This window comes from Equus przewalskii, chromosome 6 (genome assembly GCF_037783145.1).
Source record: "Equus przewalskii isolate Varuska chromosome 6, EquPr2, whole genome shotgun sequence".
In the NCBI taxonomy this organism is placed as follows: domain Eukaryota; kingdom Metazoa; phylum Chordata; class Mammalia; order Perissodactyla; family Equidae; genus Equus; species Equus przewalskii.
Genome location: NC_091836.1, coordinates 31,185,697 through 31,210,448, shown reverse-complemented (window position 1 = coordinate 31,210,448; position 24,752 = coordinate 31,185,697). Strand labels below are relative to the sequence as shown.

At 48.9% G+C, this 24,752-nt stretch overlaps 1 protein-coding gene across 50 annotated transcripts in view; it reads right to left on the bottom strand.

Moving 5' to 3' along the window:
* The window catches only part of GRAMD1B (GRAM domain containing 1B), a 227,559-nt gene that overhangs the window by 9,589 nt on the left and 193,218 nt on the right, over positions 1 to 24,752 (bottom strand). For 25 of the 50 annotated variants that reach the window (XM_070625090.1, XM_070625089.1, XM_070625118.1 and 22 more), the window contains 13 exons: positions 18,764 to 18,848; positions 18,036 to 18,139; positions 17,177 to 17,272; positions 15,754 to 15,834; positions 12,908 to 13,023; positions 10,901 to 11,057; positions 9,601 to 9,790; positions 7,956 to 8,099; positions 6,851 to 6,969; positions 6,438 to 6,580; positions 4,384 to 4,487; positions 3,538 to 3,741; positions 2,306 to 2,396 (listed from right to left, as the gene is read on the bottom strand). In XM_070625090.1, coding sequence (XP_070481191.1) covers positions 2,306 to 2,396; positions 3,538 to 3,741; positions 4,384 to 4,487; positions 6,438 to 6,580; positions 6,851 to 6,969; positions 7,956 to 8,099; positions 9,601 to 9,790; positions 10,901 to 11,057; positions 12,908 to 13,023; positions 15,754 to 15,834; positions 17,177 to 17,272; positions 18,036 to 18,139; positions 18,764 to 18,848 — 1,634 coding nt within the window. Of the gene's footprint in view, positions 1 to 2,305; positions 2,397 to 3,528; positions 3,742 to 4,383; positions 4,488 to 6,437; positions 6,581 to 6,850; positions 6,970 to 7,955; positions 8,100 to 9,600; positions 9,791 to 10,900; positions 11,058 to 12,907; positions 13,024 to 15,753; positions 15,835 to 17,176; positions 17,273 to 18,035; positions 18,140 to 18,763; positions 18,849 to 24,752 lie in introns of all 50 variants that reach the window. The other 25 variants (XM_070625088.1, XM_070625087.1, XM_070625110.1 and 22 more) reach the window with 1 other exon arrangement.

Genomic DNA, 24,752 nt, shown 5'->3' with positions numbered 1-24,752 from the left:
TGTGCACGATACTGTACTTCTCACTCGTGCCTCGAGCACTATGGAAGATAATATTCCTTAAGCTGGCAGCTGCAAGGGCCGGGGGCTACTGAGCTGTGCTCTTGGGGCTGAGTTCTCCACAAGAATATCTAAATGTTATGTTGAATTTCAACAGTGCTGTCTTTAATTGTATCAGCACACATCGGATCGTCTGAACGCCCACCTTTCCAGCATGGGCTCACACAATCTTAGCACCTGCATTTGGGTTATGTTTATAATCCTGTCTGTGCTCGGTGAAGGTCCAGGGACACCCCTGAAGGCTCGGTGGTCTAAACGGAGAAAAGAGGTGGGAGGGTGGGGTCACCACAGGGCAGATTTATGGGGCTCAGGCCTGCCAGACACAAGGCAGTCTGTGCTGCGGTAGTCCATCCCACACGCATGCTGTCAGCACACCCACCACCTGGACCCTCTGGTGTTGAATGAAGAGGCCTGATTATCCTAAAGTAACAAAGCCCTAAAGTTAGCTAATACTATGCTATACAATTTACTCAGGTGAGCAGTCAAATGAAGTCAATATGCAGAAAGAGCTTAAACACAGAACTAACCCGAGGATACTTTTCTATCTACCAAACCCAACACCAGAGATTTGACACAGCAACAGCATGAATCACATTACAGTGATGATGCTAAAATGTGAATTTTACTAGTTTTATAGCTGTCTGTGTATTTAATTTTGTACATATATCCTGGCTTCTTACGCCACAGTCAGAAGAATTCTACATCTACTTTTACGTTACATCTTCAAGTAAGGTTGACAAGAGCCCTCCTCAGGTTCCTCACAGGACCCTCTCTCTTATGTGGCCCCAGGTTTGCCCGCAGCCCCATTTTCTTCCTCACATGCTACACTCTCCTCCGATGATCTCATTCACCCATGGTTTTAATGCAACTGATAATTAAATCAGCAGCTGCAGCCTGAACTTCTCTCCTGAGCTCTACCCTGTCAGCTCCACCTGGATAACCTACAACAACTCAAACACTTCTGGAACCAACAGCATCTTCTCTGACAACTTCTCGTTAAGTTCCAGATTTCTGTTAACGACACAACCACCTACAGCACTTGAATCAGTAAGTCATCTTCCTTCGCTACATAACTGGATGTAACAAGTCTTTACCTTTTAGGATCTCTCAGCTCTGGTCCCTCATCTTACTCCGACAGCCTCTCGCCTAGATCACTGTGGTTTACTTTCACTGGCCTCCCTGCCTCCAGTACCTTCTGCTCTAGTTCATTCGCCATACTGCTGTCAGAGTGATTGTCTTTTTAAATGCAAATTCAAACATGACACTCCAGAGCTTTCTTAAGTGTTTTCTGAGGGCAGGGCTGTTCCTGCTTCCGGCTCTCTGAAAATGCTTTAGTGAAGGCCTGAGGCCAGAGGGGTGGGGAGAGGGTGTTGCAGAAGCAAGACTCAACGAGAGAGAAAGTCTAGCAAGTGGTGCACAGCTGGGGGAGCCAGCGCCTGGGTAGCTCCCATGTCCCCCACCCACCTCCTCGCCAACATTCTCACAGCACACCCTGATCCAGGAAAGGGTGGGATGTCAGAAGAGCAGAAGAGCTGCCTGCAGTTAGCTGTCCTAGCTGCAGCCTGCTCAAAATGGTTTAGCACAGTCCTGAGCAGGCTCTGGGCTTACCCTTCAGATAGCTGTGTTCTCCCATCTTCCATTTTCATTTCTTCCAACTTCCTTTCTCCCTAGCCCAGCATCTTTCTGCACAAGTTACTGAACCTACCGTTTTACAACATTATGGCACTTACTACAAATTGTTCACATTAAAATAAGCATATATTCTTCCTGGACTATAGTCATTGATTTTGTCTGGCTACCCTGCCAGAGTGGACCCCATAAGTGCATGGTCCTAATGCCTGGCATGGAGCAGACACCAGAATGTCTCTCACAAATGAATGAATGGGCTCATAAAATGCTCTGTAGCATCTCTATGTTAGCATTTATTCAATGATGTAGTAATTTTGAATTTCCTGTCTGTCTTATCCAATTGAAACTGAGCTCCCGAAGGGCATGGATGCTGTATACAGCATCTTCTTCAGAACCCTGAAGGCCTAGCATACAGGAAATGCTGAACAAAACAGATTTAAAAAAGGAAAGAGGCAAGGAATGACAGACAGAGCAAATGAGAGAAGACTAGAGGACAAAGAAAAAGAAAAACATAGCAACGTGAAGGGTGCTCCATTGGCCTGAAGGGACGAGGAAGGAAGCAGCAAAGAAAGGGAAGGTGGTGAGGGCAGGGTGGGGAGGAGAGCCTGGAATCCCTTACACACAGCTGATAACCAGCAGCAGCTTGGACACACTCTGCAGGTGGAAACCATTGGGAGTGTCCTCAGGGATATGCCGTGTCTGCGTGGAACCTGTTGGGAGAATAGAGTCCATGACCATTGTGGCCCACAAGTCCACCAACTGCTAATGTGACACTGGTCATGCACAGAAATTCAGGGAATGATGGGGAACTGTCTGTGATGCTGTCACAGCAACGCTATGATAGATATACCCTGTCCTCCAAAAGTAGAAGGTAAACTCCTCAAGGCCAGGGCCATGGATCAGGTCAGGGAAGGTGGACAGTCAAGTCACTGAACAAATGAGAAAATCAACAGACCTCTGTAGCTAGGACATACAGACATAGGACAAAGTGATCTGCACCCATAGAAGGTGAAGCAGCACTGGGCTAGGACTAGAGGGAGTCAGCATTCAGCTCTGGCTTTATCCAGGACTGGCTACATGATGTTGGCAAGTCCCATAACCTTCCTGAGAGTCAGTTTATTCAAATGCAGTGTTGGTCAGAAATCCTATATGTAAAACACATAACATGGGAATGCTCTGGTTGAAGCTAGGTGGAGAGACATGGAAGGGTGGTACTTTCCTTCTCTCCTTCTGCCTCCTCTCCTATCCCCATCCAGCTCTGATAAATGCCCAGGGATGTGCTCAGTACAGTTTGAAAAATACTGGGTTAGTTGGTCTCTAAGACCTCTTCTAGCCACAAGTTTCCATGACTGAGCAAAGACACCAGGTTGTGAATGGCTGTACGGGAAGAGAGAGGCATAGCAAAGGAGTCCACTGCCTGGGAGCGCAGGTCCTTGGTGGGCCGTGGGGGCCAAGGGACAGGGGGCTGCCTTGGACTCCCTGATCTTTGTGTTATAAGGTAATCTCTGCGGTCTGAGCTTCAGCTTCTCCCCACTGCATTTCCCAAGAACTTGGAAGCTGCATACTTGAGCCTATCCAGACAGCCATGGAGCTCAGGCAATGTGGAAGCAACAAACCCAGAGGCAACTTTTGTTCAGCAGAGCACACAGATGGGCTCAGCAGGGGCTGAGGAACTCAAAGGGCAAAGAGAAACAGGCAGAGCACTGGAGTCTCAGATTTAATAAATCACATGCAAATTATATACAATCTATACCGAAGGTGCAAAATGAGTGTACATGTGTGCGCCACCGCCCAGGCATGCGGCTCCAGCCCAAAGCCCTAAGCCACACCACCTGGCCCCACCTGGCACACCTGCCACGTGCTTGATCCTATGGCCCACATCTTCATCAGTGGGTGTGGTGACGGGACTCATCACCTCTTCCAGGTGAGGCACCCGCAGGTGGGCATGGGGACGCTTCCTCCTCCGCACCGTTGTGGGCTTGCTGGCCTTCTCTTTGGGAGACTGTCTGTGCATCTCAGCCAGGTAGGTGCTCTCTGTTTTGGTCAGCTCACTCTCTGTCAGAGACAAAAGGCCACATCGAAGGCCATCTGCTCATAGCTCCAACTCAACACACTGGCCTCTAGTAGCAACTCTGTCTACTCCTAGCTGAGCCCTCTCTAAGAGAACCATTTTCCATACTGTATGCTGAGAAGCTGGCTGAGAGGGTGGGGGTCCCTCAGGGATGCCCGTGACCCTCAGGAAGTACTGCTGGGACGCAGCCCAGCCCAAAGCCCTCTTCTGGGTTGTTCAACAGTGTACGGAGACATAGATTCCCAACACCTGCACCCTCGTGTACACAATTTGGGGCCCATCTCATTTCCTAAGAGATGCATTCACAGGCGATTTCCTTTCTCTAACAGAATAACCACCAGTGTGACTAGACCTGAGGTTCACTTTTTGGGCAGGGGGAGGAGGTGGTCGTAGATCTCTTGATAATCTCATAAAAGTTACAGGCACAGTCTCTTGAAAAATGCACATGTTCACATATGTGCCAAATTTTGTATCCATGTCTGGGCAGACTTGGGGACCCCAAGACACTCCTTCACTACCTTAGTCTCTCTCCTCGTTCTCCATGGTTCCCAATCCCCAGAATCGTGACAGCTGAACAGTTCACCAATTTCTGCAGTTCAACCGGCAGCAATGATTGTAGGGCTCACCTAAATGGCGGAAGTAGTCCTCCAGCCCACTCCAGAAGTTCTTCTCGATGAAAGTTTTCACTAACCCCCAGGGCTGTTTTCGGTACCGCAGCTCTGTGGAGACCCTGAGAAACAAGCCAGAAACAAGATCAGCCTTTCCTGGGCAGACCCTCCTCTGCCAGGAAAAGGAAAATTCAGGTTTAAGTTCAAAGCAGCTTCACATTTGTGCTGCATATTACAAGTTAAAAAGTCCTTTCACCTCCATGATGTCATCTGATCTCCCTGGTCACCCCTTTAGGTCTGTAGGGCCAGTGGATTTATCCTCATTTTACAGGTGAGAAGAATGAGTTTCAGAATATTTAAGCAGGCCCAAGGCTAACAACAAGGGCTTCTGACCCCAAGCCCAGAGTTCTTTCATAACACCACGCTGCCTCCTTCCAGGAGAATTCCAGACGGTGCCAAGCAGCCTGCAGCCAGCCATGGGGTCCTCCTCTCCTCCTAAGTCCAAGGCAGGCTATAAGGTTTCAGCACGTCTGCCTTTAAGAGCATCATCTGCTACCTCCTGCCTCTCCACTACATCCAGGACCTTGCCAGCTCTTGCTCTTTTCTAAGTATTCTCCCTCACGGTCATGAGTCTTTCTACTGCCCATATGTCTTGCAGTATCAGCTCCTTCCTCTCCTACACAGCAGCTCTGCTCTCTGCCTCTCCTTAGGTTCATTTTCATCTGTCAGTAGAGTCTCCCAGTGTATGCTCCCCATCTTTAAGGCTCCCTGCCCTGCCCTCATACCCCTCCCCAGGGACACCACCCCCACCCATGGCCTGATGTGAGCATGCCTATACCTGGAGCCACCTCACCCCGTGCCCAATGGCTGTTTACTGGATTGAGGGTGGGCACCTCTCTGAAAGGTCTATCTGAGGTCAACCAGCTACCTCTGCGTGTACTAGATAGAAAAGACCTCCAATCAGAAGACCCTCCAAGGAAGCTGGGATTGAGAATCCTAGACACTGTGGGGGAAGGACAGGGGAAACAGGACGGAGGGAAATAAAGGAAGGAGGGAGGAAGGGAAGGGAGGGGAAAGGAGGAGAAGAGGCTCACAGAACAGCACAGAAACCAAAAAGAAAGTTTTTTTAAAAAGAAGAGAAAGATGCAGGCCCTTTCTGAGGTGTGTATATCCAGATCTTCCTGACTCCTGAGAGATCTCTCTGTGGCCTTTCACTAAATTTCACTAAATCCCTATTTCACTTAACTGAGAGTAAATTTCTGTTTTGTACAACCAAAAGAATTTGGTCTAAGATCAGACATACAGTCTGATTATTTTCAAACGGGTATGTGTCTTGACTTTTCAATTACACTAGAAGCTTCTTAAAATGTCAGGGTCTAAATTTCTTCCTTCCTCGAATGCACATCACAGTGCCGAGAACAGGGCTCTACCCACAGTCAGCACTCTAATTATTCACTCAATCAACATCTTCTGGACTCTGCTCTGTGCTGGCCCTGTGCTGAGTGCTGGCAGTCAGCAGTGAATGGACGGGATTCCTGCTCACCGGCAGCTCACCGTCTAACAGGGAGACAGACAGTAAATTGTGATACATGTAGTGTGGTGGAAAGAGCACAGGTTTACGTTTCTAAGACCTAGGTTTCAGCACTTACCAGGGATCAGACTCTTGACAAAGTTACTTAATTTAAATGACCCTCAGTTTTCTTACCTGAAAAATGAGGATAAATCCACCTCCCCGGGTCATTCTACAGATTCCAGTTCATGTAGGTGAGCACCTACACAGTACTTTATAAACTACAATCAATGAACAGCAGTAGTTATAAAAGTTTTACTAAAGAGACGCACAGGGTGGTAAAGGGAACACACAGGGGAGAGAACAATGAACTCTGACCATGTGGGGGTGCGTGTCTCAGAGGCTTCAGAAAGAAGGTAGAAGAAAGGATGAGTCAGCAGGCCTAGATACCCAACCTCCTCCTTCCTCTTTAGGAGTTAATGAATGTTCTCTGATGTAAGGACCCCATGTGCCCCAGGAACTTGCTGTGAGCCCGCCCCCTCAGGCCCTCCGGACACCACACCTGAGTCGACTCTTGTTCCGTGCCACGCGGGTGAGCGTGTAGCGGTTGATGGTGTAGAAGTAGTCGTGGTACGGCACGTCGTGAGTGAGGACTTCGGCGTCTATCACGTAACATTCACTCTCCTGGCTCGCCTTGTACATGGTCTGAGGGGAGGAAAGGCCCATCCGACAAAACCGAGGAGAAGCAAGATGAGAAAAGCACCTCCTTCCCCAATCTCCCCCACCCCAGTCCCGACTGCTAAATGGAGGACCCGGAACCACTGGAAACGGCAGCATCTAAGCACATAGATGCTCCCCTCTCAGGGCTAACAACACTTGCACCCAGAAACTTCTTCCTCACATCTATCCTTAATCCTTCATGACAGAACAGAGGCATTTCTGGCTCATTCTTTTTCACCTCTGCCCTTGACTCACCTGGGTCTCCCTGACAGTGGCAGTTTTGGGAGCCAGAGGATTGGTAAGGGTGATGGTATAAAGAATCACTCGACTCTGGTTTCCATTCTCTTCCTTTTTCCACGGATGGAAGATGATATCTGAGGGTGGAGAAGAGCCCCGGGATGACAAATGGAAAGAGGCACGCCCTCCCCACATCCGAATTTCCCCTCCAAGTGAACTTCTCTTGACTGTACTGACTGCCGACTGGCCCCCACAAGGAAGCCAATGGGAGCCTGAGGGCTGGGGGAGGAGGAGAGAGAAGGGGGAGTCAGAGCAGAAAGAGGCTCATTGTAGCATTGCCGAAATTCTACTCAGGCTCCAGAATGCTGATTGTTCCTGGGGCTGGGGCAGGAGGTCCTGGGGCCACCTGCGGGGGTGCTGGCAACAGTGGAGTCACTGTAGTGAGGGCCTGGGATCCCTGGGAACAAGTCCTCTGCTCTAAGGCGTGACCTCCTGTACCCTCAGCATGCCCTCTCCTCCTGGCAGAGGGGTATGCTAATGCCCAAATGCTCTTTCACAGACTCGGATGCCCAGCAGCTCTGCTAGGCCAGAGCCGCAGTCCCTGCTGAGTGGCAGAACCAGGGCAGGGGGATGGACATGGCATGGAGGTGCAAGGCATGAACTCTGAGAGGCCTAGATCTGAACCCCAGCTCTGCCCTTCTTAGCTGCATGACCCGTAGGCCCGTAACAACAGTCTGAGTTCCAGTTCCTCATCGGTACCCTGGGGATCACAATACTGGCACAGAGGGCAGACTTCAGGATTAAATGAGATAACGTAACATGCTGGCATACAGAGGGTGCCTACTAGGAAGTGGTAGCTGCTATTCTGTGAGATCTTGCTCAATAGCAAGTCTTTGGGGCCCGGCACCGAGGGCCTGGTGCACAGTGTGTGAGCATAAAGCTGCAGCATTCGGGGAAGGAGCAGCACACAGGGCCATGTGGGCACTCTGGCACTGAGTAAGGCCAGAAAAAGGATGCCCCAGGCTATCAGGTGGCCTGGAAAAAAGCGGCGTTTGGGAAGAGCGGGAAGAAGGGTGGACAGAGAGGGAAGGGATGGGAGGTGTCAGCCCCAGGAAGAACGGACCAGAGAAGCGTCGCTGCTCCATGAAGTCCCGCTGGAAGGGCGAGTCAGTGAACAGGAGGTCGTAGAGCTTGTCCACGCTGAAGTTGAAGACTTCGTTCACATACTGCCGGCCACTCAGGTCCTCATAGAAGGCCTGGACCTCCCCTGCACAGAAGACAATGAGGAAGTAGACAGGGAAGGCAAGAGGCAGGTGACCCCAGGACTTACGTTTCTGTGGGAATGGCCACCAAGGGTCAAGGGAAGCCATGGAGTGGGGCAGCTGGGCCCCTTGCCTCCACAGTTTATGACTTCGCATCAGTCTCCTTCCCTCACTGGCATGCACACTCTTTACCCCCCAGTTACTCCATTCGTTCAACCTTCACAAGAGTTTGGGAATGTACTATTTGCTTTTACACTTTCACGCCTTCCTAATCAAGGTGATCTTAGACTAAAATTTAAATAAACGACTACTTCCTGAGCTTGCCTGAACCCAAAGGACCAGTTATCAAGAGTCTGTAAGTTAACCACAACTGACAACAATATCAGTGTAACCCATGACATAGGTCTGCTCGAGAGACACTAATTAATCTGGAACGATCTGTTTACATAAAAACTGCTAAGGCCTGGGTCGTCTGCAGGGCCGTGATCTGTAACTACACAAGGTCTGCTCTCCTTCCGCAGGGCAGCCTAGTACCCGCCTTTAATTTTCTGAATTTTGGATCTGCCCCAGGGGATGTCTCGCAGGGCACAGCTGAGTGGAGCCCATGCGCTCCTCTCAAGCCCTCGGCCCCACAGCCCAACTGCTGCACCTGCAGGGGCTGGTATCTGATCTCAAGCAGGAGGCTGGCATTCCTGGAACCTCCTGTGACCCTGAGAAGGCCAGGGAGGAACTCAGGAGCATCCTAGATGGGAGCGGGGAACCAACCAACAGTGAGAAAACCACTACAGGTGACCCACGGAAGAGACTGTCCAGAGACGGATGAGTGAGCACTCTCTGCATAAACTCACTGGTCATAACCTACCACCAATTTAATGGAGGTAAACCAACAACCAGTTTCATGAATACTGAGATTTTAGCTTCTCACCCTGGAATGCAAGAAGCAGCACATTCCCGAGTAAGGTCCTAGAAGCTAACTCTATACAGGAGAGAAGGGAGAAGCTTTCTACTTAGAAATGTTACAGAGGACAGTCTCAAAAGTCTGTTTGCCCCAGCAACACCTTTCCTTCTAGCCTGGTCTAACATCCCACACTGGAGTCACTAAAGCAAGTTTCTATTAAAATCTAATCATATCCAGGGAACAGCTGACTGGCACTTTCCTGGTGGCATATAAACATTGCCCTGCCTTGCACTCTAGGAGGGACGGAGCTACAAGGTAAGCTAGTGTCAACAGGGGTGCATTTAGTGACAAGACTGGATGGCAGGAGAGAGCATTATTTGTTAAGGAAAGAAATGCAAATATGGAATGATGAGAATAGTGCAGCGAGTACCAGAAAAAAGAGATTTATGTTAATAAAAAACGCACCTTTTTTTAAAAACAGCTCTGTTACCCAGCCACCCTTCCACCAGGAACCCAGAGACTGACTCCAGTCTCCATATAGGGACATCCTTTTACCCTTCAAGATGGAGAGAGGAAAGGCCGCTCTGCACCGATTTTCAAATGCTCACCTTCATCGTGGGTGTCGGAAGAGTCACTGAGCTCGGTGGGGATGTCCTCATTGTCATTGAAGTCCAGTGAAGGGGAGTTCACAGGCGCGATGATCTCGATTTTCTCCCCGATGATGCTGTCGATGGCGAGCTCCTTCTCCAGGGACCCGTCGCCCTCCAGCACCTCCTCTTCCAGGGGCAGGCCATCAAACTGGGGTGGAGACAGGGCAGTCACCCAAGAGGGGCAATCTGCTCTGGATCTACTCTCCAAAGGGAAGTTGGGGACCTGGCCTTGGGAGCCCTCACATTCGCAACAAGAGCTGGGCTGGAGTCACGCTCTGGGGGTTCTCCCCAGCTCTGCCGTGGAAGACATGGTTCTGCCCTTCTCTTGCTCACCATTAAACAGCACACCAGGCCCCACAAGTCAGCAGCGTTAGCACCTTCAGTCAGCTTTCCCAGAGCCACACCTCCACCACGCTCTAACAGTGTGGGCCTGCCTCTCACTAGTACCTTGTTCTCTAAGAAGCTCAAAAGCATTTTTTGATTCATTCTCCCATTAGCCCTGTAAGGGAATAGATAGAATTCTTTATATTTTAAAGATAACCTCAGAGACAGAAAACGGAGACAAGGCATCAAATGAATGATGTTTTCATTTTAAGGCCAGGTGGTCTGACCCCTAAGCCACTGGAATATCCAACAAGGCTCCTTTTTCTGGGAATCCTTTCTGACAAACTCCACCCATTCTTCTACCTGCCAGCTCACACCAGAACAGTCTCCTTCATCAAGCTTCTATCCCCTCTGTAACCAGTCCCAGAGGACAGAGGTCTTTCTTATACATTTTTATCTCTTTGACAAAGTCTAGCAGAGTAGGAATATAAACCAGAGTATATACTAGGAACTCACTATTATTGAATGAATGAATAAACAGATAACAGTTCTATAGTCCTATATTCATATATGACTTTGACTTTACATCAGGCAGTGAAAAAAAGATCTGGATAGTTCTCCACCAGCGGGGCTGATATGGAGCAGCCCATCAAGAGCAAAGCTCTCACGATGAATTTGAAGTGGTTTTTATCTACTCAGAAGCCAAACACAATCTTGTACCCAAAGCACTGAGAACCCAGCTCTGGACCCTCGGACTACACCATTAGAATGCAGAGAGCCCATCTGCTCCAGGATGCCTCCTTGAATAGACTGACCACAATGCAACCAATCTCCCTTCTACGCGCTCCCCAGACTGGGGTTCCATGGAGTTACGTAAGCTAGGAAACACTGGCCACTGGACTGGGTGTGGAAGCAAAGGGCCTACTGCCCATACCGAGACGGGAGCTTCGCTGCTCCCTGTGGATGTCAGCGTGCTGTTGGTGATGGATTTCTTGGGCAGCTGTGGACTGGCATCTGGCTTGGTCTCTATGCTGCTTTTGGATGAGCTGTCATTCACTTCATTCTCTTCTACAGGGATCTCCTCACAGTAGCTGAAAAAAGACATAAGGTGCTCATGTTAACTTCAGTAGCCAAGATTGCCAACTATTCTAAGAACCTTAGACCTGTCTATCCAGCCAAAATTATGGGCTTTCCTGCTTCTTTGCTTTGTATACGATCTTCCTCTAACCGCCTCCCAGCCCCACACTGCTCTCCTGAAACTGCCTTCCCACCTTACACTCCCCTCCCCCGTGTAAAATTTCTGGCTCCAAATTTACCTTTTCAGGTATCCTTCTTAGATTTATCCTTACCTAAATACAACCTTTATCAGTCCTAAACTATGTTTTTTTTCCATTCGCATCCCATCCCCACCCGACGTGATCACTTGAATCAAACATCTGGGCTCCGAGTATACATTTCATTTCCCACACAGTGACTAGGACAGGACTCTGGACACGAGTGTCCTTCGGTGGTACTGCCCAGATTCTGGATCAGAACTAGTGAACAGAAGTGCCATGTACATCTGAGGGGAAACCCTCCTTGAGATAAAGGTGGGTGTCCTTCTAGGGACAACAGAGATGCCACTGTAGCATCTCCCAAGGGAGAAATCATCGTCATCATCAACATCTGACTTATAGTTTACAAACTATCTCATCTGGATGCATAATGACTCTGAGTAAACCATCACATGCATTTTAGAGATAATCAAACAGACATTCACAGAGGTTAAGTGATACCATGATTAAGTGTCAGAAATTGTACCTGAGCCCAGGTGTCTGTACTACACAGTCGATGCCCTTTCCTTGCGTTCTACTCCTCTGTGCCTCCCACACTATCACCAAACCTCCACCTACCTTCCAATCTCAAGAATGCTTGTACCCCTCTGGGGTCATCATCTTTCCTAACCTATCAACAGCATGTGATACAGCACAACTCCCTTCTCCTTAAAATTTCCTTCCTTTAGCTTCTAGGATACAAAACTCTCCTATTGTTGCTTCTGCCTCACTGGATGTTCTTTCATGATTTCTTTTGCTGCTTCTTCCTCTTGTTGAGTGTTCCCAAGCCAGTCCTTGAACTTCTTCTCATGTTCATTCAGTCACTTGGTGGTTTCAGCCAATCTCATGGCTATCCAATAACTCCCAAGTTTATGTCCCTAGGCCCAATTTCCTCAGTGAACTCCATACTCATATACACAAATGCCTATGTGGCATTTCCTCTTGGCTAAAGTCATCTCAAATGCAACTTGCCTAAAACCAAGCCCCTGATCTACCCCTGAAATCTGCTCTGCCTACAGTATTGTCCATCTCGGTTTAGAACAACTCTATGCTCCCAATTGATAAATCCAAGAAAACCTTAAAGCCGCCTTTGGTTCCTTTCCAATCCATCAACAAATCCTTCAAAATGTTTCTGGTTCTACCTCCAGAACATATACAGAAACCATCCACTTATTGCTACTTCTACTGCTACTCTCCCGGTCCAAACCACCATCATCTCATCTAAATGACCTAAATTATTCAACAGCCTCTTAGCCAATTGGCCCTTGTTCCCCTTCAGTCTATTTTCAACCCAGAAGCCAGAGTGATCCTGTTAAAATGTTAAGTCAGATCTTATCAATTATCTACTCAAAGCCTTCCCATGGCTTCTCATCCCACTCTAAGTAAAAGCCAATCATTGCGTTGCCCAAGGCCCTCAGAATCTGGCCCCAGACCTCCCCTCTTCCCAGGGGCCCTTTGTTCATTCCACCCTGCTGTGCCTTGCTGTTCCCTCTGCCCAGGAGGATTTTCCTGCAGGTACCCTCGTGGTTCACTTCCTTCTTAGATGTCATTCCCCAGTGAGGCCTTCACTGCTATTCCAGATCCTCTTGGAAAGGCTCCCTGGGAAGCTTGCCCTCTGCCTTGCTCACCCCATTGTGTTGAAGTCGTCATCAGGGGGTACGTAGTCCTCATCGTCACTGGTCAGCCCCAACTCGTTCCCGTAGCACTGGTGAACGAAGTGCCAGAGCTCCTTGGGACACAGGGGCTGCAGGGGACAACAGAGAAACTCTGACTCTTCCTTCCTCAGGACACCACTTTACACAGAGGCACTGAGTTGAACTGGACTCCCTCCAGGGTAGGAAAAGCCAAACTCCACTTTCCCTAGCTGAATTAAGAGGAGAGCAACGCCTCCAAGACAACCTCATCTACTTTCCCTTTCCTCCTCTCAGGATCTCAGCAAGACACCAATCTTCTGCCTAAGAATATGGCTTTTAGCAAAGCCTGGAACGTGGCCTGTTCCCTCAACTTGGGTTTGTATAATGGGATCAACTGGCCCCTTGAGAAATGTAACTGTCTACCTTTTGCTCCTATGGATGAAGTCCAGCATTAAGTGGCATAAACCGACATTACTCTGGGGACAAAGTGATGACAGAGCTTCTGATTTGGACTCAGACTGAGCAGCAGAGGTCCTGTGAGCCAGTCTCCTTCATACTACAGAAATCTCTTTATACTATGAGCGGCTGCACAGGCTCTGGCGGATCACATCTAAGAAGAGGTGCGACCTGGAAGGTGGCTGGTTCCACAGTTGGACAGTTCCTAGGTTAGAAAGAAGCCAACTCTCACATTTTAAGAGAGCTCAAAGGTCCTTGTATCCAACCTTCTCTTGACTACCTGAATACTTCCTTCTTTATTCTTAAGTAGCATCAATTTGCCTACAGTTTTATGCGTTAGTTCTAGTTTGTCTTATTTCGTTAGGTGTCTACATGTCCTCCTCAAAAGCACTGTCCTAAGAAAAGTTAGCTCTCGTGAGGTTCATAGTTTCAGGAAAGAGGCCACAGAATGCCGAAAGCTACAACTGGAGGTGGAGTCCAGGATGAGTCTCGAGTTGGGAGGAGGGGGAGAAGGCGGTAGGAATAAGTAGGTGAAAAAGGGCGAGAGCATTAAGAAAAACAGAAGCACTCAATATCTTAAAAAAGAAAAAACTTCCAACTTAAAGAATGTTTCCCACCAATAAATCTGATAAAGAATCTGATAATTCTCTGAGCCCATCCTTTCAAGGTCTGGTGTAAGAAGCAGACAGCTGGCAGGATGCCATGAGCCAGGGGTCCAGATTTCCAGTTCAGGAGAATTGCCCAGAACGGTGTAGTCAGGGCTCTCTCTGAGCCAGCAGGGTTTGGGGGTGGCAGCTCTCTGTGCTGGCCGTCACGGTGCCCTCTCCTTTATCTGGGCCTCCTCCCTCCCACATATACCATTCACCCTGTCTGGGACATGTCTGCCTCTGCCAAACCACGTCCCCCTCTTCTTCACAATCCACCTTCTCCATGCAGCCTTCCCCGATCCATTCCACTTGGCTCAGCCTGCTGTCTGACCACAGCCTGGACAAGCACAATTAGAGACGCTATTCATCAGGCAGAACTCTTAACAGTTACTTTGTGAAAGCTTTTGTGAACCATATAGATGACCCTCTATCTTATTTAGAAATGACAGTACTTGTGAACTGAAAACTCAAACCTGTCAGTGGAGAGTCAAACATGTTAACATTTTACCATTATCAATCGTTAAAGCCAGAAGATCTCAGCTCAAATAATTGGATTAAGTTCAAATTACTAGGATTTACACCAGGGCTATAGACGTTCAGGTTAGAAGAAACTCTAAATAATAAATCTACTCAATTTTCTTTAGATAGTAATACGTTTGGGCTAGAGTAATGTTGATATACACACATATTTAAATACACGTCACATATATAATGTAATTATATTATATAATTATATAATTTTTTTTCTTATGTCCTTTCTCTGGCGTGGAGGCTATTTCTCAACACCCCATGGCATCTCTGTGGGAGTTCTCTAAGGGCTGTAACCACAGTATCTCCTTCATCTGCATGTTCTCACAGTGTCCTTCAAACACTCGAGTAGTCAGTTGGTGGCTGTATTAACTCTATTTTCCTGTTTTCTGTATTTTTGATGCTCTGGCATCTGAGGCCTTGCTGACTGTGGAGGGACTGCCCCTCCCAGCGTTAGCTAATTCCTAGAAATAGAAAACAACTCGTTGGGGTGGAGAGTGGGGGTGCGCCTTTCACATGTAACCAGCCAATCCAAAGCCCAGAACCCCAAACAGCTTCTTTATCTATTTCTTACACTCTGAGCCAATATTCCTCTGCCCTAACTATCCCAGGGACAGGTACCAGGCAACTAGAGACAGTCTCTATACCCCGAAGCCTGATGAAACTATTCAAACCAGCCAATCCTACACCTGCTCAGCCTGCTTACCCTGCCTCGCCCATTCCTTCCAGTGAAAACCACAATGAAGATTCTTGCCCGTACTTTCCCCACCTCTTGACAGACCCTGGGGCTTCCCAGCGTGGCCCTGCATGGCATGACATGCCTTTGCTTTTGGGATCTATAAGTATAAAAACTTCTTCCTCTACAATAGTCATTCCACATCTTTGTGTCTCACCTAATTAACACAAATCCTGGTACATTTTAAAACAGTGTTACTGAAGCATCTGAAGTCAATGAGGGATGTGCTCCAGGCAGCAATGAGGCTGCTCACATAAGAGGATATGGTACTTTCAGGACTCAGGTCAACACCACCAGTGGGAGAATACATTACTCACCACAAGTCTGGGGACTTCCAGAACCATGAGGAAACACTGGAGCTGGCCAACGCCACAGTAAAAGCAACCTCTCCATGGGACCCACATCCAAAGAGAAAGAACATTCTAGGTGGATGTGCATCCTGAGGCTGTTGGAAGTAGCTGGGCAGTACTCACTTTTTCAAGGAGAGCATTCTGCCAGAGCCGGAACATCATCATGTATGTCCTATCCCGGGCTCCAAATGAAGTGAAAAAGTGCTGAAGTGGAAGAGAAAATGGCAACAAATGCCTGTTAGGACTTAAGATACAATGAATGGAGCCATGAGCTCCTTCCTTTAAAAAAGGCTACTGACTTCATCCTTAAATAACATCCTGACTCTCGGTTACCCACGAGTGCAGTGCAGGTACCGCAGTGATGGCCAAGGAACCTGGGACCTCTAAGTCCCCACTGAAACCACGTCCTTCATTTACCAACACTTTCCTCGGTGCTTCTCTGTCTGGTTTGAAGTTTCCATCTTCATAAAAAACTTCCCTCAGCTGCCTACTGGAACTGGGTAAGGGGTGAGCTGTGAACTAGCCCAAAGGGAAGGAGAAGACAAAACCATCAGCACGCTCACCCTTTCATTCATTAATTCAACAAATATCTGAATATTATTAGTATGTGCTAGGCACTTTCTACATGTTTGGGGTACAACAGCAAAGAAAATAGAAAGAGACTCCTGCTCTTACAGAGCTTACACATTAGTGGGGACTCTTTATAATACATGGGAAGAAAGCGATGAAAAACTAGACTTTACTGAACACACTGTAGGTGCTTCACAAATGCTGCTCATTGAAACCACATAGAAGCCTTGGAAAAATAAACATAACTGCTAAGACCTAATCAACAGAAGCAGGCTGGTGAGCTTAGGCGACTTCTGTAATCACAAACCTGATTTGTGCCAGGAACAGAATTCAAACCAAAGACTACCTCACTGTAAAGTCTCCTGGGTCTTGCCACTGAACGGCCCGAGTCCAAGGGCACGGTGGCCCTTGTGTTCAGCAGAAACCTAGTCCACCCCCAGCCCTGAAGCTATCAGTCTTCAGGCTCTGGTTAAAGGTCAAAGATCACAGTGTTTTCTCTGCCCCAAATTGTACGGATCACATTTTCCCCCATACCAATAGAGACAACTCATTTCCTATGAGACTCCTTATTCCTCTTGATGAGCTAAGCTGATACATAATAACAACTTACACTTGTGTAGGTCTTTACAATTTAGTGTTTTCAGAGTCTTAAAATGACTCTGTTAAATAGGTACTGCTGGCTTCATTTTACATGAGAAAGTTAAGGCTCAGAGATGTTACGTAACAGGCCAATCATGGTGGGACTCAAATTCAGGTGTTCTGGCTCCAAGTCCCATGTTCTGCCACTCCACCCTCACCTCTGCTCAGACTCCAAACAACCTGCTCACCATGGAGGTGGTTCCCACCATCTCATCGCCTCTCACCCTAATCCTACTGGCCTTCATACTGACACAACTGAGGAGCAGAAACACAGGGGTAGGGGGACTGGGATTTGAGGGAGGAAGGAGTAGAAAATCCAAGATTAGACTCCACTTACCTTTTCCGAGTCAGTGCAAACTTGGATGGCATTGGGAATGAGGCGAGCTGTTTTTTCTTTAGTCATGGAGCAGATGTCTTTCAAACGAACGGTCAGCTGGCATGGCCACAAGGACAGAGAACGGACAACGATCAAGAAGAGGAATTAACCAGAGTCAGGCAAAGAGTGTTCACACGGCACCAGCGCAGACAGAGGAAACCAGATCACAGTCTACAAATTTCCAAACCTGGCAGGGACCTCCTTAGAGATCGTCTGGTTTACCCCCTATTTCACAGAGGCCTCATGGCCAGGTGGTGACAGCCACGCCTAGAGCCCAGGGGTGTCTTGATTCTTGGTCCAGGGAGCATTCTTCCTCATTTCTACACAGTCTGATAAATGTGCAGAGGTTCCATCACTATTTACCACTTACAGAAACACAGAACACTGGCACTGGATGGGACCACAAGGCTCATCTAGTTTATCTTTTCCACTTTATTTTGTAAGATGAGAAAACAGAGGCAAAGAAAGAATAAAGGACTAGCCTAATTAGTTGCAGAACCCAGAAAGTACAGAAACCAGTTCTGAGTCCCAAGGCCAATGCCCTTTTTACTCTACTATTATGCCTTCTGCAGTGACTTCCGCCAAACATTTACCTGCATTTGCCAAGAGGAAATGCTCTCAACACTCTCTCACACACCTAAGGGGAAGGGAGGGGAAGACAGGGTGGAGGAGATCTATGCTTCAAGACTCAGGCAAATGCTTTTGTTAATTATGCAAAGGTGTGGATAGAGAAGGAAGTCAATAAAAGGAAGAAAGTGAGGGCAGCTTGCTCAGCCATAGCCAAGGGGACAGCCCAAGGGAGCAAACCCCAGGTCTTTACCAGAGTTTCCCAGCGGAAGATGTTGCTGTAGAAGCAGATCCAATTTTCAGAGAGGTAGAGTCGGCCCTGAAGAAGAATGTCTCTTTGGAGTGCACATGAGTAATCTGTGGTAGGATGGGGGACAGAGGCGCTCAGAGACAGGAAGCATTTTCAGCAAACCACCGCAAATTAGACATGCCGCCCCTACCACCAGTGCGGGGGGGAGCCCAACTGCCTACTACTGACTAGCTGTGTGAGACACTGAAACTAGTGGCCAAGGGAGTCCTCAGCATCTCATGATCAGGAACATGAAAGATGTGGAATAACTACTGCCGAGAGGCAGAGGGATAGATGAGATGGCAGAGAGGGGCAAGAAAGTTACAGGCGGAAAAGGCCAACAAAATTCAACCAACGCCCCTTCCCCATCCACAGTTACCCCAACCCCTTCACTGCTGGGCCATCTGCAGAGATAAGAGTGGCAGTGACTCATTCCACGTTGGGCCCTCTCTCGAGGCCACCACACACGTGGCACTCAGTCCTGAACCCAGACCACTAGGGTCAGTGCTCTGGACATCCTCTCCTCCTGTTCCCAAGAGACAGTCTCACTTGGCTTGGCTCTTAGGTGGGGAACCTCCAGACAGAAGCAGCCTAAGTGCTGTCCCTGGGACTCCCAGACTTCCTCTCTGCCTGCCCCAACCCCTCACCACCCCCCACACCCTCCAACCCCCGGCCCAGGTCACCTAGCTCACCAACAATGAGGCGCTCCGTGTCTGGAAGTTGCTTAAAGAGCTTTCTGAAGTCTTCATTTCTCTGCTTGTAAGTGGGGCTTAAGACCTGCATGACAACGGCCAAGGTTAGTGGCATGTTCCCAAGTGCTGTGGGGCTGGGGAGGAAGGTGCAGGTGGAGCACTCGCTTGCTTGTTTAAAAGGCAAAGATGAGGCTCTGTTATCCCATAGACCCCAGGAGGCCAGGTTAGGCAAAGGGGGCCCAGTATAGAAAAACATCATGGAGAGAATTTGCTACTGCAAAAGGCTTTATATCCAATGTCCATCAGTGAGAAAACATCAAACATACTAAGCAGGGTCCACATTACATGCCAAGGAGACACCCCAGGGAGCTTCCTGGTAGCCGTCATGTCAGCTATTGCTGTTCTGCCTTCTGCCAACAGGCAGCACCTTGACAGTGAAGCAGGGGCCCAAGGGGGCTCCCCCAGCTCCCCAGCAGGACCTGGACATGATGGTGCCCAGCACACCCCTTAGAAAAAGTTGTTATCACAACTAACACAGAGCACACTGGCTGTGTGCGAAATTCATGATGGAAAAAAAAAATCATAAGACTAGTACAATGTTATACGTCAATTATATCTCAATAAAACTGGGGGAAAATTATACTTTCACAGAGACTGGATTTTAAAAAAATTCATAGAACTAGTACTAGAATAAGCCCACAAGTAGAGAATTTAAAACTTTCTTTACAGGATTATCTAATCCAACCCTTCATGACTGATGAGGAAGCTAAGGCCAGAGAGCAGTCCTCTCGAGCCCGGGTCCTGTGCTCATCTCCCACTACCACCTGTGCCGCCAGATGCCACTGCGCCCACCCAGCCTTTTGGGAGCCTCAGTGCAGACTCATGCCCATAAACTGCCTTAGCAAACCCTCCTTGGAAATTCCATGAGCCAGCAGAATAGACAGGAACCCTGCTCCTTCTGAGCTTACAATCTTAAAAAAAAAAAAAAAAAAAAAAAAGTGTGCCCTATAGAAAAAAGGCACCCAAGGATGATACATGAAGACAAGTGCACAGCTCGGCAAGAGCCGTCCACCACGACAGAGCGACATCTGCCCTCCACCCAGTGATTCGTTGACCTACTTATGCCAGGAGTGCACGCATACAGACAGGCTGTCCTGGTGATGGTGACAAATGGGTCTGGGTCATTTATACTTTCCCACCCACTTCCCTGGGAATGTACTGGCATACAGCTGTGGTGACGATGGGATGAATAAGCTTTGGACTGTTCATTTTTTGGCTTTCTGCAAAGCTAAATGGCCCACAGGAGGCTGAGTCTGTGGCCTGACCACATTCATAGCACACATTGACTACCTGAGCTAAGAGGCCCCATGGCTTTTGTGCTAGAGGGAACAGGAGTATTTCAGGAAGTCGTGGGGAGAGTAAATGGCATGTTTTAGTCTAGGGAGGTTTTCCAGAAGAGAGAGAGAGAAGAAAGCGCTTTTAACTACATTGTCTATAGTTCATCTGAATTTTTTTTTTTAAGGAAGATTAGCCCTGAGCTAACATCTGCTGCCAATCCTCCTCTTTTTGCTGAGGAAGACTGGCCCTGAGCTAACACCCGTGCCCACCTTCCTCTACTTTATATGTGGGACGCCTACTACAGCATGGCTTGCCAAGCAGTGCCATGTCCGCACCTGGGATCCAAACCGGCAAACCCTGGACTGCCGAAGTGGAACATGCACACTTAACTGCTGCGCCACCAGGCCAGCCTCAGTTCATTTGACTTTTAAACTTTGGTTTTGGCTTATTCATAAAACGAGTTGTACTTGTAACAGGCCCTACTACCCTCCCCAAAGAAATCGTTATAGAATCCCAAACTTTAAGAATCACCTGCCATACATCTGAACCAAGTATCAGGACCACTGGGAGCGAACATCTGGAAGCCAGCCCATCCTGTGACTTCTATGGCTAAAAAAGCCCTCAGAATACAACATTCCTCTGGCCCATATGTTAGTTTCAAACTGATACTGAGATATCCAATCTAAACAGAGCCCTGGCCTTGCAGAACTGAGTCTGCACACTGAAAATTCTTGCTTAGCCACCTGATAGTAAGTTCCTAATTATGTCTAACTGACCTTCTAGAGCTACAATGAAGCTCCTGTGGAATGAGTGAACATCACGTACCAAGCACTGTCATAGCCCTTCACATACCTCATTTCATTTGACCACAGGGTTGTTTTCATTATCTCATCTTCCACACGAGGAAGCTAAGGCACAGAGAGGTTCAGCAGCTTGCCTAAGGTACATGGTTACCAAGTGGGAGTGTGGACTGTGAACCCAGGCAGTCTGCCCCAGAGCTCGGTCTGAGCCATTCAGTCTATGTTGCCTCGGGGTCCTTGCCCCGGCAGAGCGCATGCTCTTGGGAAGAAGATATTCACCTGCTTTGGGCCCCCCACTAGCATTCCATGCCCACAAATGGATCCTTTTGGGGGGGGATGGTAATTAAGTTTGAGTTTTGAAGATGAAAAAGTTCTAGAAATTGGTTGCACAACAATGTGAATGAACTCAACACTACTGAACCGTATACTCAGAAATACTTAAGACGGTAAATTGTATGTTACATGTATTTTACCATAATTAAATTTTTTTAAAAACTGTTTCAGTCAAGTGGGTCTTTATACCTTCAAAGTTCCAATATCAGCCTGAAGACCAGACTACTAGGTAGCCCCAAAGCCCCTTCCGATGAAACTGGACATCAAGCATCCAATTACCTGAAGCCTGCAAGTCCTACAATTTCTAATATTCTTTCTCTATTGCTCCCTCCCCCTTGCTTCCCTCATATCCAGTGGGAACTCAGAGATCTACAGAGGTGGAGGTACAGGGAGTCTGGCCATAATCTCCAAACTAGAGGCAAATGGAGGGAGCCGCTCCTCTGCTTTCCTTAGAACAAAGCTGTAGCTGTGGGGAGAGGGAGGGCAAATCCAGCCCTGACCTCTGAAGTCAGCTAGTTCTACAAGGACTGGCTTGAGTGTAGGGATGCCTTAACCCAGGCTTGCAAATAAATGTCCTGATTCTACCAGGCTGCCACTGTGGATGGCAGGCCAGCCTTTGCCTCCTAGAGTCTAAAATACAAAGATACACTAGATGGACCTGTCACCACATATCCTCTTTACACCAGAGACCATGACCCTCTCTTCCACTCCCATGCCCTTAAAACAATCTCCTTCAAAGGTGAGGCATGGCTCACCTATCTCAATTTTAAATGGCCAAAGAATTTTGGTTCAAGGATTGTCAAATCTGGGGTCCTTAGGTAGCAGGGCCAAGTGGGGGATGACAACGGTGCAGCAGAACTGTCACACAGGCACAGAGAAATTAGGTTGCACACTCACGGCTGGGATTTCCTCAGATCCATGCCAGCAACAGAGTTCCTCACTAGCAGGTACATCCGTCAGCTTCTTCAGGAACCACTGCAAAGGCTGGCTGTCCTGCTCCAGCAGGAGGCTCCAGAGGACCCCAGATTCTGTCAAAGATTCCATTGCTCCCACAGCTCCACCTCTCAAAGGAGCCCAGCTCCTTGAACTTTGACACCCTACTGTCACCACAGGATGAAAACAGTCAGTCTCACCAGGGCTGAACACAGATGGGCAACCTCTGGCTTCTTGGCACAGGGTCTACGTGACCCTGATTGGCTTCCTTGTCTCTCCTAGAACTCTGTTGCCAGAGTGAAACTTCACAAGTGGGAGGACGTAGTCAGCGTGGTTCTCAGGACAGGCTGGCCAGCGAGTCTCCCATGGCCAGGTTCTGCTTTGTCCCACTCAGCTCCCACAGTGCGGCCAGTCTTCAGGCTGAGGGTGATCCAGAGGGGACGTGATGAAGCCCCTCCTCCTGGTCAGTGTGGACCGCCACTCCAAGAGGCTACCTGAGACCAGAGGACACAGCCGACACAACAGGTGCACAGGGCCAGCTGAGGGCTCTGAATGGCAGGCCCCTGGAGGACAGGTAGACTGTGCAGGAAGAGGATGACCCCACAACCAGGTCCAGAGGTCCACCCCACCAGTTACTCACACACAGCAGAGTGGCTCATAGTTGGTCTGAAAGTCCAGGGAGAGAACAAATGCCCAGCTCCCCAGCTCTATCTGGCCTGTCCCATAAGGCAGCCCGTTCAATGTACAATCTCTACTCTGGGCGGGCGCTGGCTGCTATGACTCATGGCCCTCACCCAGGCAGAGCAGCCACCACTGGCTGAGGCAACGGGACCTGCTCTCACCCCCACCCCTACACACACCCCTTTCCTCCCAGACCGTGTTCCTCTTGGCTGACCAGCAAACAACTTCTTTGTTAGATTCGTCTGTGGCAGGAGGAAAGGGGGTGGGGAGGGAGGGAGGGAGGGAGGGAGGGCGGGCGGGTGGGTGGACAGGGCCGAAGCCCTACACATGCTTCAAGTTACAGGATCCGGGTGATGGCGCTGGCCAACGTCCTCCAGTAACCCCCAGCCTAGCCTGGCCTCCCCAGCAGATGTTTCCTGCAGTGGCAAGTAGCTGGCCAGGGCTCCAAGGTGGGGTGGGGGAGGAGGTAGTGCCAGAGGCATGGCTGTTACGACGAAATCTGAAATTTGACTCAAACAGCCAGAGCCTTCTTGGAGACACACTCTCCCCTCACTGACCCATCCGTCCACCGATCTCCCAACAGCAGCAGCATCAGGAAACTGCAAGTTTAATGCATCTCATTTCAGACATGCTGCTGGGGAGAAGTTGGGCAGATCGCCTGGAGAAGCTGAGGTCAACAGCTCCAGGGTCTGTCTGAGGCATCTCCTTCCTTTGCAGGGACCCTGCCCTGCCTCTAGCACTAGCAGGAGAGGACTCAAAGCCAAGAGGACTCCCAGGCAGCTGCTCAGACCTTGAGGGCCAGGGAATTTGGCCTCAGGTCAAAAGGGGACAACCAAATGCAGGGAAGCAGGACCTCCAGGAGAGGAATGGGAGCCAGGCCAATGGGGGCAAGAAGGCTCTGGATAGAGACGTGGCGGGCAGGGGTTAGACAGCACTGGGGCTGGGAAGACTTGGACTCTCAGGAAAGGGACACCTTTGAAACAAACAGGGCACTTCCCTCACCCTCTTGCCAGGAGGGTCTCAAGCCTGCACATGATGATAAATGGTGCCTCTGTCCTAGGCGTCTCAGCAATTGGATGCAGTAGCACTCAGACTTTAGCATACTTAAAAACGACCTAATGAATGCATTAAAAATGTAGATTCTTGACTCCCAAACCCAAAGATTTTGATTCAGAGGAACCTGGGACCTCCTGGTTAAGCAGTGTTGGAGAAAGTAGAGGAGAGTCTGAATCTTTCCACAAACTCCTGTGCCCCTCTCTCAGTGTACACACCCTGGACACAGCCACCACCTCCATCCATATCATGCAGGGTAATTAATCCCTCAGACCACCATCTTCTCCAGGAAGAATCTGGGCCCCAAATAGCTTTATATCTTCTATAGCACTGGGCATGATGTGTTTCAAACGTCAGCTGTTCAAAAACTATTTACCAAACGAATGCATTCCTTATACACCTCTAAAACTGTTCCTATTTACATAGCGTATTATGTGCACACACCCACACAGATCCTCAGTCCTATGTGCTTGGTTTTTTGGTGCCCAGTCCCTGCCAACACTTTCCCCACCACACACGTGAGCTTCTCTCTGCCCCATGTGTGTCAGCCCTATCCTAGGGGTGGTAGGAACACTCAGCAATTCCATTTTCCAGGGTGACCAGAATGCCTCTCTCCTGGGCCACACCAGACCCCAAGATCTAGGCGGTACATAGGCCCATGAGGGCTGAATCCTTAGCGTAATTCCCAGAAAACATCTGAATATTTCTGCAGGTCAAATGAGGGGATGACTGTTCGGGCTGCACTGGGGTGAGGCAGGGGCTGATACATCCAGAGAGATAACCCCTAGAGACGAATCTCGGTGTGCCCAGCCTTTATCTCCTACGCCCCCTCACAAGGGCTGGGCAGGGCA